The sequence below is a fragment of the Heloderma suspectum genome, chromosome 2, assembly GCF_057233095.1.
Source record: "Heloderma suspectum isolate Gila_16-S chromosome 2, 16-S_ref, whole genome shotgun sequence".
In the NCBI taxonomy this organism is placed as follows: domain Eukaryota; kingdom Metazoa; phylum Chordata; class Lepidosauria; order Squamata; family Helodermatidae; genus Heloderma; species Heloderma suspectum.
The window spans coordinates 200,426,126-200,438,274 of NC_139459.1; the positions used below are offsets into that span (position 1 = coordinate 200,426,126).

The 12,149-nt window shown below is 43.3% G+C and overlaps 1 protein-coding gene across 8 annotated transcripts in view; it reads left to right on the top strand.

The window, feature by feature from the left end:
- RHOT1 (ras homolog family member T1) overlaps nucleotides 1-12,149 on the top strand; it is an 87,770-nt gene that overhangs the window by 40,341 nt on the left and 35,280 nt on the right. For all 8 annotated transcript variants that reach the window (XR_014788171.1, XR_014788172.1, XR_014788168.1 and 5 more), the window contains 5 exons: nucleotides 813-913; nucleotides 2,338-2,468; nucleotides 3,193-3,276; nucleotides 4,210-4,329; nucleotides 11,812-12,014. Coding sequence is in view for 3 of the 8 variants with exons in the window: in XM_084837262.1 (XP_084693388.1) it covers nucleotides 813-913; nucleotides 2,338-2,468; nucleotides 3,193-3,276; nucleotides 4,210-4,329; nucleotides 11,812-12,014 (639 nt within the window). In the remaining 5 variants the exon portion in view is untranslated. The remainder of the gene's footprint in view (nucleotides 1-812; nucleotides 914-2,337; nucleotides 2,469-3,192; nucleotides 3,277-4,209; nucleotides 4,330-11,811; nucleotides 12,015-12,149) is intronic.

Here is a 12,149-nt window from a genome sequence, read left to right on the forward strand (position 1 = left end):
CATAATTAATTCAGCTATTTTTGTTTTTAAGGGCACAAGATGGATATGTTGCTGTTGTTATGTATTATTCCTGCCCTGAGATCAATTGTTATAGGATGGGTTAAACATATTTTAATAAATAAATCTGACAAAGTCTACTCTGAGTTTCCAAGTTTCAAGGCGTATACAATCAAAATCAAGTGGTAAATGTTTTCTGGACTTAACCAAACTTGAAGGTACTCAATCACATGACAGAAGCCTCCCTACACACTGAGAACAAGCATGTTTGGGAGAGAGGCTAGGCTGAAATCCTCTCTTTAATATGCAGGGAGATTTTTGAAGAAGGAAACATTTAAACCTACACTTGTATTCCAGGAGAAGATTTTCCAGTGGATTTTGCTGCAGTTTAAAAAATTTGAAATGTCTCCATGATGTTTCTTCCCCCAGTAGTGTGAGCTTGCTTGATAAAGCTTGTTGCACATATTGGCTGCAGCAGACAACACGTCCAAGAGAGAATTACTGTGACTAGAAGTGGAAAACAGATGCTCTTCTCTGGCCTTTCCACTATACATATTTTGTCAACTTTCCTTTTAGAGACATGGGCCTAAATCCAACAAAGAGTAAAACATACCTAAGCCTGTTGAAATCAGTGGGCTTATGCATGCCTAACTCTGCATTGGATTTAGGCCATGGTATGCAAAGTGTCATTTACATTGTTTTCTCTAGAAGTTTTGTAAATGTATAGTTTTTACTGCACATCTAAACACAAGTCTTAAGTGCCTTATGGCAATCTGGAGTTTTGATAACTTAAACATACTTTTTCTCTCTACTAGACTAACCACATACCTAGATGTACAGCGCTGCCTTGAGTATTTGGGCTATTTAGGATATTCAATACTGACTGAACAGGAATCCCAGGCATCAGCAATTACAGGTAACCGCCCATTGTGTTCCAGTGTATCTTGGAAGGTTTTTAGAAAGCAAAACATTCACTGCTTTGTCACCTTTTTCCATTCAATTTGAGTATGTGGAACATGATGGACAATACAATCCAGAGGCATGGTGGATGAAGGAAATGGGCAGAGCAAGCAGTGAAGTGATATACATGAAGCTGAGACTTCAAGTATATGTTACGAAGGGAGATGTGCAGGTTTTAGCCATCGGCATCTCCTTCTGCATTTGTCCAGTAATGTGTACTTGGAAAAATGGGTGATAGTGTCCCATCCATCTCCACACCACCATTCCATTCAACTTCATGGGATGCCACATGTGGGGTGGTGGGTAAACAATGTTACGGTGATTTTGCATCATGGTTTCCCAACTACATGTTGCTGAGGAGACCTGATGGAGTAGCAACCATTTGTCTCCCTCAAATGTCTACTTTGGGCTGGAGGAAATGGTGGTTGGGAAATACAGATCTGTGAAAAACGTTTGGACTGTGGGCTAGGGAGCCAAGAGCACATAGGATTCCCAGGCCTAGATATTAAGAGGGGTGATTTCCCTTTAAGGGTTGCATTGAAGGGAAGTTTCTGCCAGCTGTTGCTTCTACAGTCACTACAGACTTATGACCTAAGGGGGCAGTGAGTGCAAAGAGGTATTGGGTGGGTACTGAATTTCTCAGATGATTCCAATTAGCCATCCAGTTCTTCGGATGCAACCTTCTAGTTAAGAAACATTGACTTTGATCCAGCAGCCCCATTCCCTGTTGTAATAGGCTAGTGGCTGGCAACTAGATGGGCGAAACTAGCACCAGTCCATTAGGCTTTCCCATGCAACTCACTCTCTTCACTGTTTCTCCCCTATGATGGGCAGCACTAAGCAGAATACTTATAGGATGGAGAAGTTGAAGAAGACTATGTTCCTACTGCCACTTTAAAGCAAAGGGACAAGAGCCTTGGGGAAGTTAATGGGCAAGTTCTGAAGAACGTAATGTTACTTTGCCCTTTTAACATTGGGTTTGATCCAATGCTGCCCTTGTGTGGCTGGCCAACGCACACCAGTAGCGGCGTGTTTCCAGGGGCAAGTGCTGAAACAAGCAGAAACATTCATTTCTGGAAGGGACAGGTTGCACCCCTTCCAGAAATGAGCATTTCCGCTCATTTCTGCGCTTGCCCCCAGAAGCACTGCATCATGGCCGCCAGTGGCAGGGGCCACCCGCGTGCCACTGCTGGTGTGCCTGGGCCACCCGCACAAGGGCAGCATTGGATACAACCCATCGTGACCAAGATTACTACTTAGGCAAACTTCGGTAATGAAACTACGCCGATTCTGTTTGTGTGGTGCACCTTGTAGCACATAATATTCCTCTTTGCCTGTAATACGTACATCTGTGTGAAATTTAATTTTCCTTGTTTAAAGTAACTAGAGATAAAAAGATTGACCTCCAGAAAAGACAGACTCAGAGGAACGTGTTCAGGTGTAATCTCATTGGATTGAAAGGATGTGGAAAAAGTGGAGTCCTCCAGGCACTGCTTGGAAGAAACCTAATGGTAAGAATCCTCCTGTTCTTTAACTACAAAGGTACTTGTAATGCTGCACTGCAGTTAGGAAGTAAGCACCTGTTGGCAGCACTTGATTACCGCTACTACAGTAGCCTTGCAAACATGTTCTTAAAATTATTTTCGCCATCTGTCCCTTCTTTTGCTGCTTCTCTTCCATTCCCCCTTCATTTATCTGCCTCCTCTTTCTGTGATGATGGGAGAACTGGGCATTGTGGAGCAATCTCTCTGTTTATCACATTTCTATACTGCCCAATTGGAAAAGGCAATGGCAAACCACCCCGCTATAGTCTGCCATGAAAACGCCAGCATAAGTGGCGTCCCTCTAGGGATCAGTAATGACCCGGTGCTTGCACAGGAGGAACCTTTCCTTTCCTATACTGCCCAATGGCCAAATCTATTGTGCCCATGTGTATCACATTCCAACATTTAACGACTAGGAAGAATCCACTACTGCAGTGCCACACTGGCTGTGAGTTGGAAAGAAAGATTTGATGTATTCCTACCCAAGGGAAAGCTTATGTGTTGAAATATTTCATACAATGTTGGTAATATATTGTGATTTTTTCTTAATACAGTCTTCAGTTAACATTTCTGATTATTTTTAGATAATGCATGATATATTATGGTTTGCTTGAGCCTAAATTAGCTTGCCAGATGTAGTTCATGAGGAAAGTGTTTGCTTTACAGTATTTGAATTCCTTTATGTTTTCAGAGACAGAAGCATATACGTCCAGACCACAAATCCTATTATGCAGTTAATACAGTTTATGTGTATGGGCAAGAAAAATACTTACTGGTAAGACTGTATCGATATATTGGCATCCGAATATGCGTTACTTTTTTTAGGACTGTTCAGAGTGTCAATGGTATTAAAGTGTTGCAGTCCACTGAGAATCTGCAAATAATTTTACTTTTTACACTGCAGAAATGCATGCTTAGGATGCATAATGACCTATTGTGTGTGTGTGTGGGGGGGGGTTGCTCATTAGAACTTGACCTTTCAGACTGCTTTCTCTCATGAGACTTCTTTATGTAGTAGGTTTGGGCTTAAGCTGAATTAGATCTGGAATATGGCATTTCATGGAATGGGACTGTCTGTATTGTCCCAAGAGGATTTATAAGAGTGATGTTTCCAGGCGCAGGCGCGTGGAGACTGGGCTGCGTTGCACACGCACCACCCCTGCCTCTTCACTGTCGCCCTGCCCTGCTGTCGCTGCATCGCTGCATGCCCGCCCTCATACCGTTGCCTGACGAGCGGGGCTACAGGTGCCGCCCCTTCCATCCCTCCTCCTGCAGTGGCTGCTAGGCCCTTGCTGCATGAGCATTTGCTTGCTGCCTTAGTATTGAATAAAATACAAAGAAATGGTCCACCGTCGCTTGTGGTCTACTAGGGTGAGCATGGACAGGCAATGATATGCAGACAAGTTCACACTTTACGTAGTATTGCGAATAGTGAAGTGTAGCCCATAGCTAAATTTGCAATGGCAGCTTTAGGTCTCTGATTTCTTTATACAGCATGTAACAGTGTCCTGCAGAATTGACAGGAAAAGGTCAATGGCTGCCTTTAAAATGTACATTCATAGTGTGTGTATGTACACAAAGATTCACTAAAAGGAGTAATCTGATCCTAGTAAAGAGCAGCCCATCCCTAGTAAAGCTGAATGTGAAATCAAAGAAGGATGTTTGTAAAGCATTTTGTAATTTTTTAAAGTTTCCTTTCTCTTTTTAGTTGCATAACGTTTGTGAATCTGACTTCCTAAGTGACGCTGAAATAATGTGTGATGCTGTATGCCTAGTATATGATGTCAGCAACCCCAAATCCTTTGAATACTGTGCCAGGGTTTTTAAGGTTTGTATTTCCGTGTGTCTAACAGCAACTAAAAATCTAGGAAATAAAAATCTTGATAAAAGATAAGTGTATATTTAGCCATATAGTAAATTCATTTGAAGCCAGCTACAGAGGTAATGTAAAGCATGAATGTACCTGATGTATTTGACTCGAGGTAGTGTGTTGGAAAATGGGTATTCCTTCCTGCCTGATGTGTCTAGAGGTGACATAGCAAACGTCTAGCTACATTGTGTGCACTTTTAGGCAATGTGTTATAGTGCTTAGAATAAATTTGCAGTCAGACATGAATTTAAACCACTCAGCCATGAGGCTGAGTGACATTGAGCTAATTTTTCTTTCAGGCTAACCTACCTCACAGGATGGTTGAGAGGCTACAATAGGATTGGGGGAGACAGTAATGATGCAGTACCCTGTGGGGCCCACCTTTCTGCTTTGCGTTGGCAAGCTTATACAGAAACAGAAATATTGGTGAGGTCTTTTGTTGCAGCAGATCAGGTTACACAACAATTTCTTAGACCCCATGGTAAAAACGTAATGGTTAAAACCATCATAAATCACATAGCTAAGGCAGTTATCGGCTTGTTGTTTAGTTCAAGAAACAGTTCTAAGGCTAGTTTTCACGCAGTATCAAGTTAAAATCCAAAGTCCCACAAGTTAGTTCAAATCATGGATTTCACCATATAGAATTCAAGGCAGACAAGGGTCCAGTGTTCACGATACGTCCAAACAGGGAAGCATTCCAGGCAAAGAAAGACAACATTTCCATCAAAGGCTCGTCTACCTCTGCACTGGCCCACAGTATGTGATCCAAAGCAGACAAGAGTCGAAAGTTTACAGTCATAGTCCAGCAAGGTAGTTCAGGCCATGAATTACACCATACAGGATTTAAACTGACATGGGTCCAAGATTTACAGCAAGTCCAAGCAAGAAAGTCTTTCAAGCAGTTCAGACTTCGTTTGGGAGAGAGTGCCAAGGCTAGAATTCACACACAGTCAGAGATAAAGTCCAACAATAGATTCTATGTCGGGATCTCCACGTTACGTGTTTCAAGGCAGACAAGGGTCAAAGAGTCATGATAAGCCCAGGCAAGAAAGCATTCTGGGTATTCATAGACAAAGGGACATGATTCATGGCAGACAAGGGTTTATGGGAAGTGCAGGCAAGAAAGGATTTCGTGCAGTTTAAACAGTGACGTTGTTCCCAGCAAAGGTTCTCCAGCCTTTGCTGGGAACAACTTAAATACAGGCGAGGGACTGCTAAACCCCCCTTCTGATGATCTGTCCCAACAGGGAAATCTGGTCCATAAGCTGGCACTATGTCTGAGAGGGTATCTTAACCTGGGTGACACCCCTCAAGACTGCTCTTGCCAGGCAACTCTGTAGGTGATTGGAATAAGCCATGCTGCGCAGTAGACGATACGATAACCCATGGTGTGTTAGATAACCCTTACTGCAGACCGTAGGTTATCAGAATGGCTTATTTTGGCCAAATAAGCCATTGTGGATTTAAAAATTCCCAACAAATAGCCAACAGTGGGTTAAATAAGCCGTGGTGGCTTATTTAACCCATCGTGGGTTATTGTGATACCTGAACCCAGTCGCTCTGGTGTCCTTACTTCATGATTCTTAGCAGAAAAAGAAAAAAGTATTCCTGAGACTGAGAAGGAATGAGGGTGAATGGCAGCTGAAGTAACCCCAGCAGCAATTGCTCTGAAAAGGAGCCATGATGTGGGGGGGCAATATCTCTTGTTTGCCAACTTCCTTGGGAGTCGAGGAAGTGTTGAAATGGGGAAGACACTGACAAGTGTCAGTTGAAGACTTAATAGCGACAGGATGACATTGCCAAGGGGGAGATATTGATACCCACCCCCTTTGGTGCTCCTTTTCAAAGCACTTACTTCACTTGCATTTGTTTTTTGGTGCCTTTGATTTCCACAAATAGGTTCGTACTTTCTCTTAGAATTCTTTTTCTCCCCCCGTGCAAGTGTGCGCAGATTAGCCTATGTGAAGTCTCTCCCTGCTGATTTCCTTGTATGGTAACTACTCCACTTGGGTACTCCCTTTGACGGCTGCAACATACATGGAAACTGACAAGGTTTTTTTTTCTATTTTTTATTGTGAATTTCAACAAACAAAACAAAGAAAAAACAACATAACAAAACCAAAAAGAAAAAATAACATTCTAAAACCCTCAGTTTCAAATTATTAGAATATTCTAGACAGAGTATAAAAAAAAGAAAAAAATATAGGTTACACATAAACTTCAATAAAAACAGACCAAATACCCACATATAAGTCCATTTGCAAGTTACACCCATATACCACTCTTTCAAATGTTGCTAGCGTTATTAAGTCTTCAATCCATTGCATTATGGGCGGTGAGATTTTATCCTTCCAGTATTGTAGTACAGCAATAAAAAGGGCATGAAAAATCCATTTACACTGACCATGTGTTACATTCCAAGAAGCAGGTAAGTAATTTAAAAGAACATTTACATCAGTAAATATTAAAGAGCTTTCCAATACAAAATTTATCCATATAATAACTTCCTCCCAAAAGGAGGCAACCATTGGGCATTTCCAAAACATGAATAAGAGAAGCATTGACTGCATTTAGCTGAAGCCAACAGTTAGCCGAAGTTGACAAACCTTTATTAAAAAGACATTGTAGCGTCCAATAGACCCGAAACAAAAAAATTGGTGAATAAGGCGTAACTGAAGATCTGTTGAGATATTCGATACAGTCACCAAAATGGCAGTCCATTGATTAAACAAAATAGGATGTTCCAATTCCTTGTTCCATTCCTGCTGTAAACCCCTTGTATCATATTTATTCATTGACAATAAATATCTGATCAGCTTCAGTTAGTGTTTCCAGTAGTAAAGGAGACTCCAAAGCAGTAAAAGCAGCAGGACCAAATCTTGATACCAATAAATGCTCGAATTGCAAGTACTGCCATTCTGCTGTAGTAGACAAATCAAACTGATCTTGCAACATTGAGAATAACAAAAACTCTTCATCAGCCCCCACTAATTAATCATTTTATCATTTCATTTTATCTGTCCAGGTCTGCCATAAAAACATTTTCTTTCCCATTCTTAAATCTGGATTTCCCCGTAAAGTCAATTTAGCATGGGGAAAATGGGTCAAACTGTAATTGACATGACATTATACTCCACGCTTCTCTAACTGCCAAAATTGTGGGAGGAGCTCTGTTTGCCTTAATATGCCAAGAACCTTTGTTGTTGTTGTTCAGTTGTTAAGTCATATCCGACTCTTCGTGACCCCATGGACCATAGCACGCCAGGCCTTCCTGTCCTCTGCTCTCTCCCGGAGTGTGCTCAAGTTCATATTCATTGCATCGGTGATGCTATCTAACCAACTCATCCTCTGCCGTCCCCTTCTTCTTTTGCCTTCAATCTTTCCCAGCACCAGAGTCTTTTCCAGTGAGTCTTCTCTTCGCATTAGCTGGCCAAAATATTGGAGCTTCAGCTTCAGTATCTGTCCTTCCAATGAGCACTCAGGGTTGATTTCCTTTAGGATGGACTGATTTGACCTCCTTGCAGTCCAGGGGACTCGTAAGAGTCTTCTCCAGCACCACAGTTCGAAAGCATCAATTCTTCGGTGCTCAGCCTTCCTTATAGTCCAGCTCTCACAGCCATATGTTATTACTGGGAAAACCATAGCTTTGATTATACGGACCTTTGTTGGCAAGGTGATGTCTCTGCTTCTTACTATGCTGTCTAGGTTTGCCATAGCTTTCCTCTCAAGGAGCAGGCGTCTTTTAATTTCATGGCTACAGTCACCGTCTGTGGTGATCTTGGAGCCCAAGAAAATAAAATCTGTCACTGCTTCCTTCTATATGCCAGGAAGTGATGGGGCCAGATGCCATGATCTTAGTTTTTTTAATGTTCAGTTTCAAACCAGCTTTTGCACTCTCCTCTTTCACCCTCAACAAGAGGCTCTTTAGATCCTCTTCGCTTTCTGCCATTAAGATGGTATCGTCTGCGTATCTGAGGTTGTTGATATTTCTCCCAGCAATCTTAATTCCGACCTGTGATTCATCCAGCCCGGTGTTTCTCATGATGTACTCTGCATATAAATTAAATAAAAACCTAATGCCATCCATTTAAAGAGAGGCTTCAGACAAGAAGATTCCAACACTTACCAAGGTGGAAAATCTAATCTAAGTGGAAAAGACCCAAATTTAGTACAAGTCAGCAAATAGGCCCGATGGTACATAGCTACATCTGGAAAACCAAACCCACCTTCATTTATTGTAAGTTGCATCCTTTCCAAAGATATCATTGGTGGAAAGGACCCCCCCACACACAAAAATTGGGGTACTACACATAGCTGACAGCTGACTGTGTTCTTGTGCACTTGTAAAGGACTAGGGAATTAAAAAAGAAATACGAACCCATTTGCACACTCTTGAAGCACCCCCCCCCAAAACTGGCGAATGAAGGAAGTGCTCCAAAAAGGGGTAGTGATCGGAGCGCGGGGGCGGGCATATTTATTTGTTTCTACTTATTTACAGTGTTTATATACTGCTCCACACGAAGCAGTGAACAACAAGATAAAAGAATAAAACACCATATTAAAACATTTTAAAAGAAACAGATTCTTTTAAACAGGCATAGGGACAAGGATGCAAAAGGGGTTGCCACTAGGGGTGAACGAAAGTCACTTACCTTTTCTCGCAGCTTTTTCGCGGTGGGGGGGAGCGCTTCGCTGCTCCCCCCGCGAAGTTCAGGCCGGGGGGGGGAGGCTTCCCGCCTCGCCCGGCCGAAATTCAGGCCGGGGGGGGGAGGCTTCCCGCCTCGCCCGGCCGAAATTCAGGCCGGGGAGGAGGCTTCCCGCCTCGCCCGGCCGCGAACACGAAAGTAAAAAAAAAAAAAAAACACGTCCCCTGATAGGCTACGTGACGATTCACGTAGCCTATCACGGCTAGATCTGGAAAGTCAGCCGTGATAGGCTACGTGAATCGTCACGTAGCCTATCACGGGTGACTTTAAAAAAAAAAAAAAGCGCGTACGCGAATGGCGGCTCCCTATGGGGGCCGCCATTATCCGTACACACTTTTTTTTTTTTTAAAGTCACCCGTGATAGGCTACGTGACGATTCACGTAGCCTATCACGGCTGACTTTGCAAATCTTGCCGTGATAGGCTACGTGAATCGTCACGTAGCCTATCAGGGGACGTGTTTTTTTTTTTCTTTCATTGCAATGGCGGGGGCGGCAGCCGGTCGAAAGACCGGCTGCCGCTCCCGCCCCGCTCGAACACCAGACGAACCGCCAGCCGGACCCGCCGCCGGGAGGGACATTCAGGGAAGGTAAGTCCCGTCCCGGGGGGGGGGGGGGGCGGGGGCGGGGGGGCGGAGGATTTCTCCCCGAAACTTGTTCGGGGGGCCGAACACGTTGGCGCTCGGCCCCCCGAAGTTTCGGGGAGAAATTCTCCGCCATCCCTAGTTGCCACACAAAGTCCCCTGGGACACATGGTGGTAGCAGGCTGGAGGACTGAGAAGGACTGATCGAGAAACAAGCCACAGCAAGCCACCAAACGGGCAATTGTCTGTTGGGGAGTAACCATGGCGGTTTATCCTCAGCATGGCTTATCCTCAGCATGGCTTATGGTGATGTGCGAATTGGCCCAAAGCCTTATGTTGCAGCTGTGGCTGAAAGGGAGCCTCGTTCTCCTTCTGCCTATAATCAGATGGGAGGCCAGGCAGAGCCAGCCTCCCAAGCCTTGAGTTTCCCATGATTGGACTGGGTCCCCAGTTATCCTGTTCTAAGCCTGAATCAGAGTCTGGCTCTGAACCTATAGGCCCCACAGTGGCACTGGGCCTAGACCCAACATACCCTGAGCTTCATAGAGTAAGGGTGGGATAAAAAGTTAATAAACTTGTAAAATTATGTAAATTATAGATACAGATTTTAAAATATTTTTAAATTAAAAATGTATTCTCAAATGAGAAGTACTTCAGGCTTCATCTTTGGGCTGCTTCACATACAATGAAATTCCTACACAGAAATAGTTTCTGCACAGGAATTTGCAAGACCCCTGCATGTAGATTGCCATGTGTGATTATCCTTCATGTCTGTAGCTTGCCATGTGTGGATGCTCTAGAAAGCTCCTATCGACACAGTGATTTACAATGTTCAAGACCCCATCCCACATGGTAATGGTGTATTCAATTTGCAAGTGAAACTTTTATCATTAAACAAATCATGCAGTGTGCACTACATTTTTCTACCCAGTGTTTTTTAAACTTCAAACATTTCACAAACTCTTTTTAGAGGGGTGGGGATGGAATAGCTGAAATACCATTCACTAGAACTTCCAAATAAAAATCTCACTGCAGGATTTGAAAACTGATTTTAAAATAACTGAACTTGGTACTGAGAACCAGACATATGCTACATGACCCAAAATATGGGACATAAAATGACCCAAATATGGCATTTCTGCTTGCATGCCCATTGATTTAAGTGACTTCTCTTCACTATACTGATTTGGGGTACATCAATTAATTTCAGTGAAACATTAATTAAAATTTACTTAAGATCACATGCATTCAAGAAACTGCATCTGAAGTTCTGTTTTGTTAAAACAAAAGATTAGGCACTAAGATTGCAATCTTCAGATTACTTACTAGGATATAAGTCCACTTAAAGTCAGCGGGAATTATGTCTGAGTAAGCATACTTATGATTGCAATGTAAGTCTGTTAGATTTTGCCACGTGAGCACATGAACGATAGCCAAGATCCAAAGAGCTACTTAAGTTTATGTGAGTCTGGTGCAGTTTTTTTAATCTATTCTCCTTTGAACTATCCTCACCCACAGATTTTTGAATATCCTCACCCACCAATCATATCTCCAACTGCTTTTGAAACTCATTGATTTCAAAAGCAGCCCTGCTGTGCCATATTTGTGGAAATGCATCTAAGAGAGCAATCCTATGTCTCCTAGACAGCGTCTGGGGGAAATAGGATTTTTTGGTTTCCCAGCTATGAGCTCGTGGACAGCACTATGAGCTTGTAGCCAGGAAGCCCTGCTCTCTGCCCCACCCCTTCATGGCTGGGGCAGAGAGAGCCACACTGCCGCTATCTCTGTGTTCATAGCACGGAGGGGTAAAAATGGGGCATTCCTGGGGGCAGGGTTGGGAGGAGACCACAGAAGCTGTTTTAGGCAGCTTATGTGGTCTCCAGCCCCATTCCCGCCCCATTCCCGAAGCCACACTTAGACATGCAAAAACATGGGTCTAAGGCAAAGTGCAGGGCAGCTGCAGCACGAAGGGAATCCTCTCCTTGGTGCTGCTTCCGCCCTGCATTGAGTAGGCGGTTACCTCTGACTTCAAGGGTAGTCAGAGGCGCCCATCCGTCTCTATATGATTGTGCCCCTAAGGACATTTGGGCTTGAATTTTTCCCAGTTTGTATGCATCTTAATTTAATTTAATTTTTTACCTTAAATATGTAGCAACACTTCATGGACAGCAGGATACCTTGCTTAGTGATAGCTGCCAAGTCAGACCTGCATGAAGTTAGACAAGAATACAGCATTTCCCCAGCTGACTTCTGCAAAAAACACAAAATGCCTCCACCACAAGCCTTTTCTTGTAACACTGTTGATGCACCGAGTAAGGACATCTTCGTTAAGCTGACGACGATGGCCATGTATCCGTAAGTACCCAGAGCACTCTAATATTCATACTGCATGGATCATGACAACTCTGCATGCTGTTGGTGCCATAAGGATGGAACTCTGTGCCTCACTGAAATTGTGTTTAGCAACAGAGGGAGATGTTAGTGAGGCAA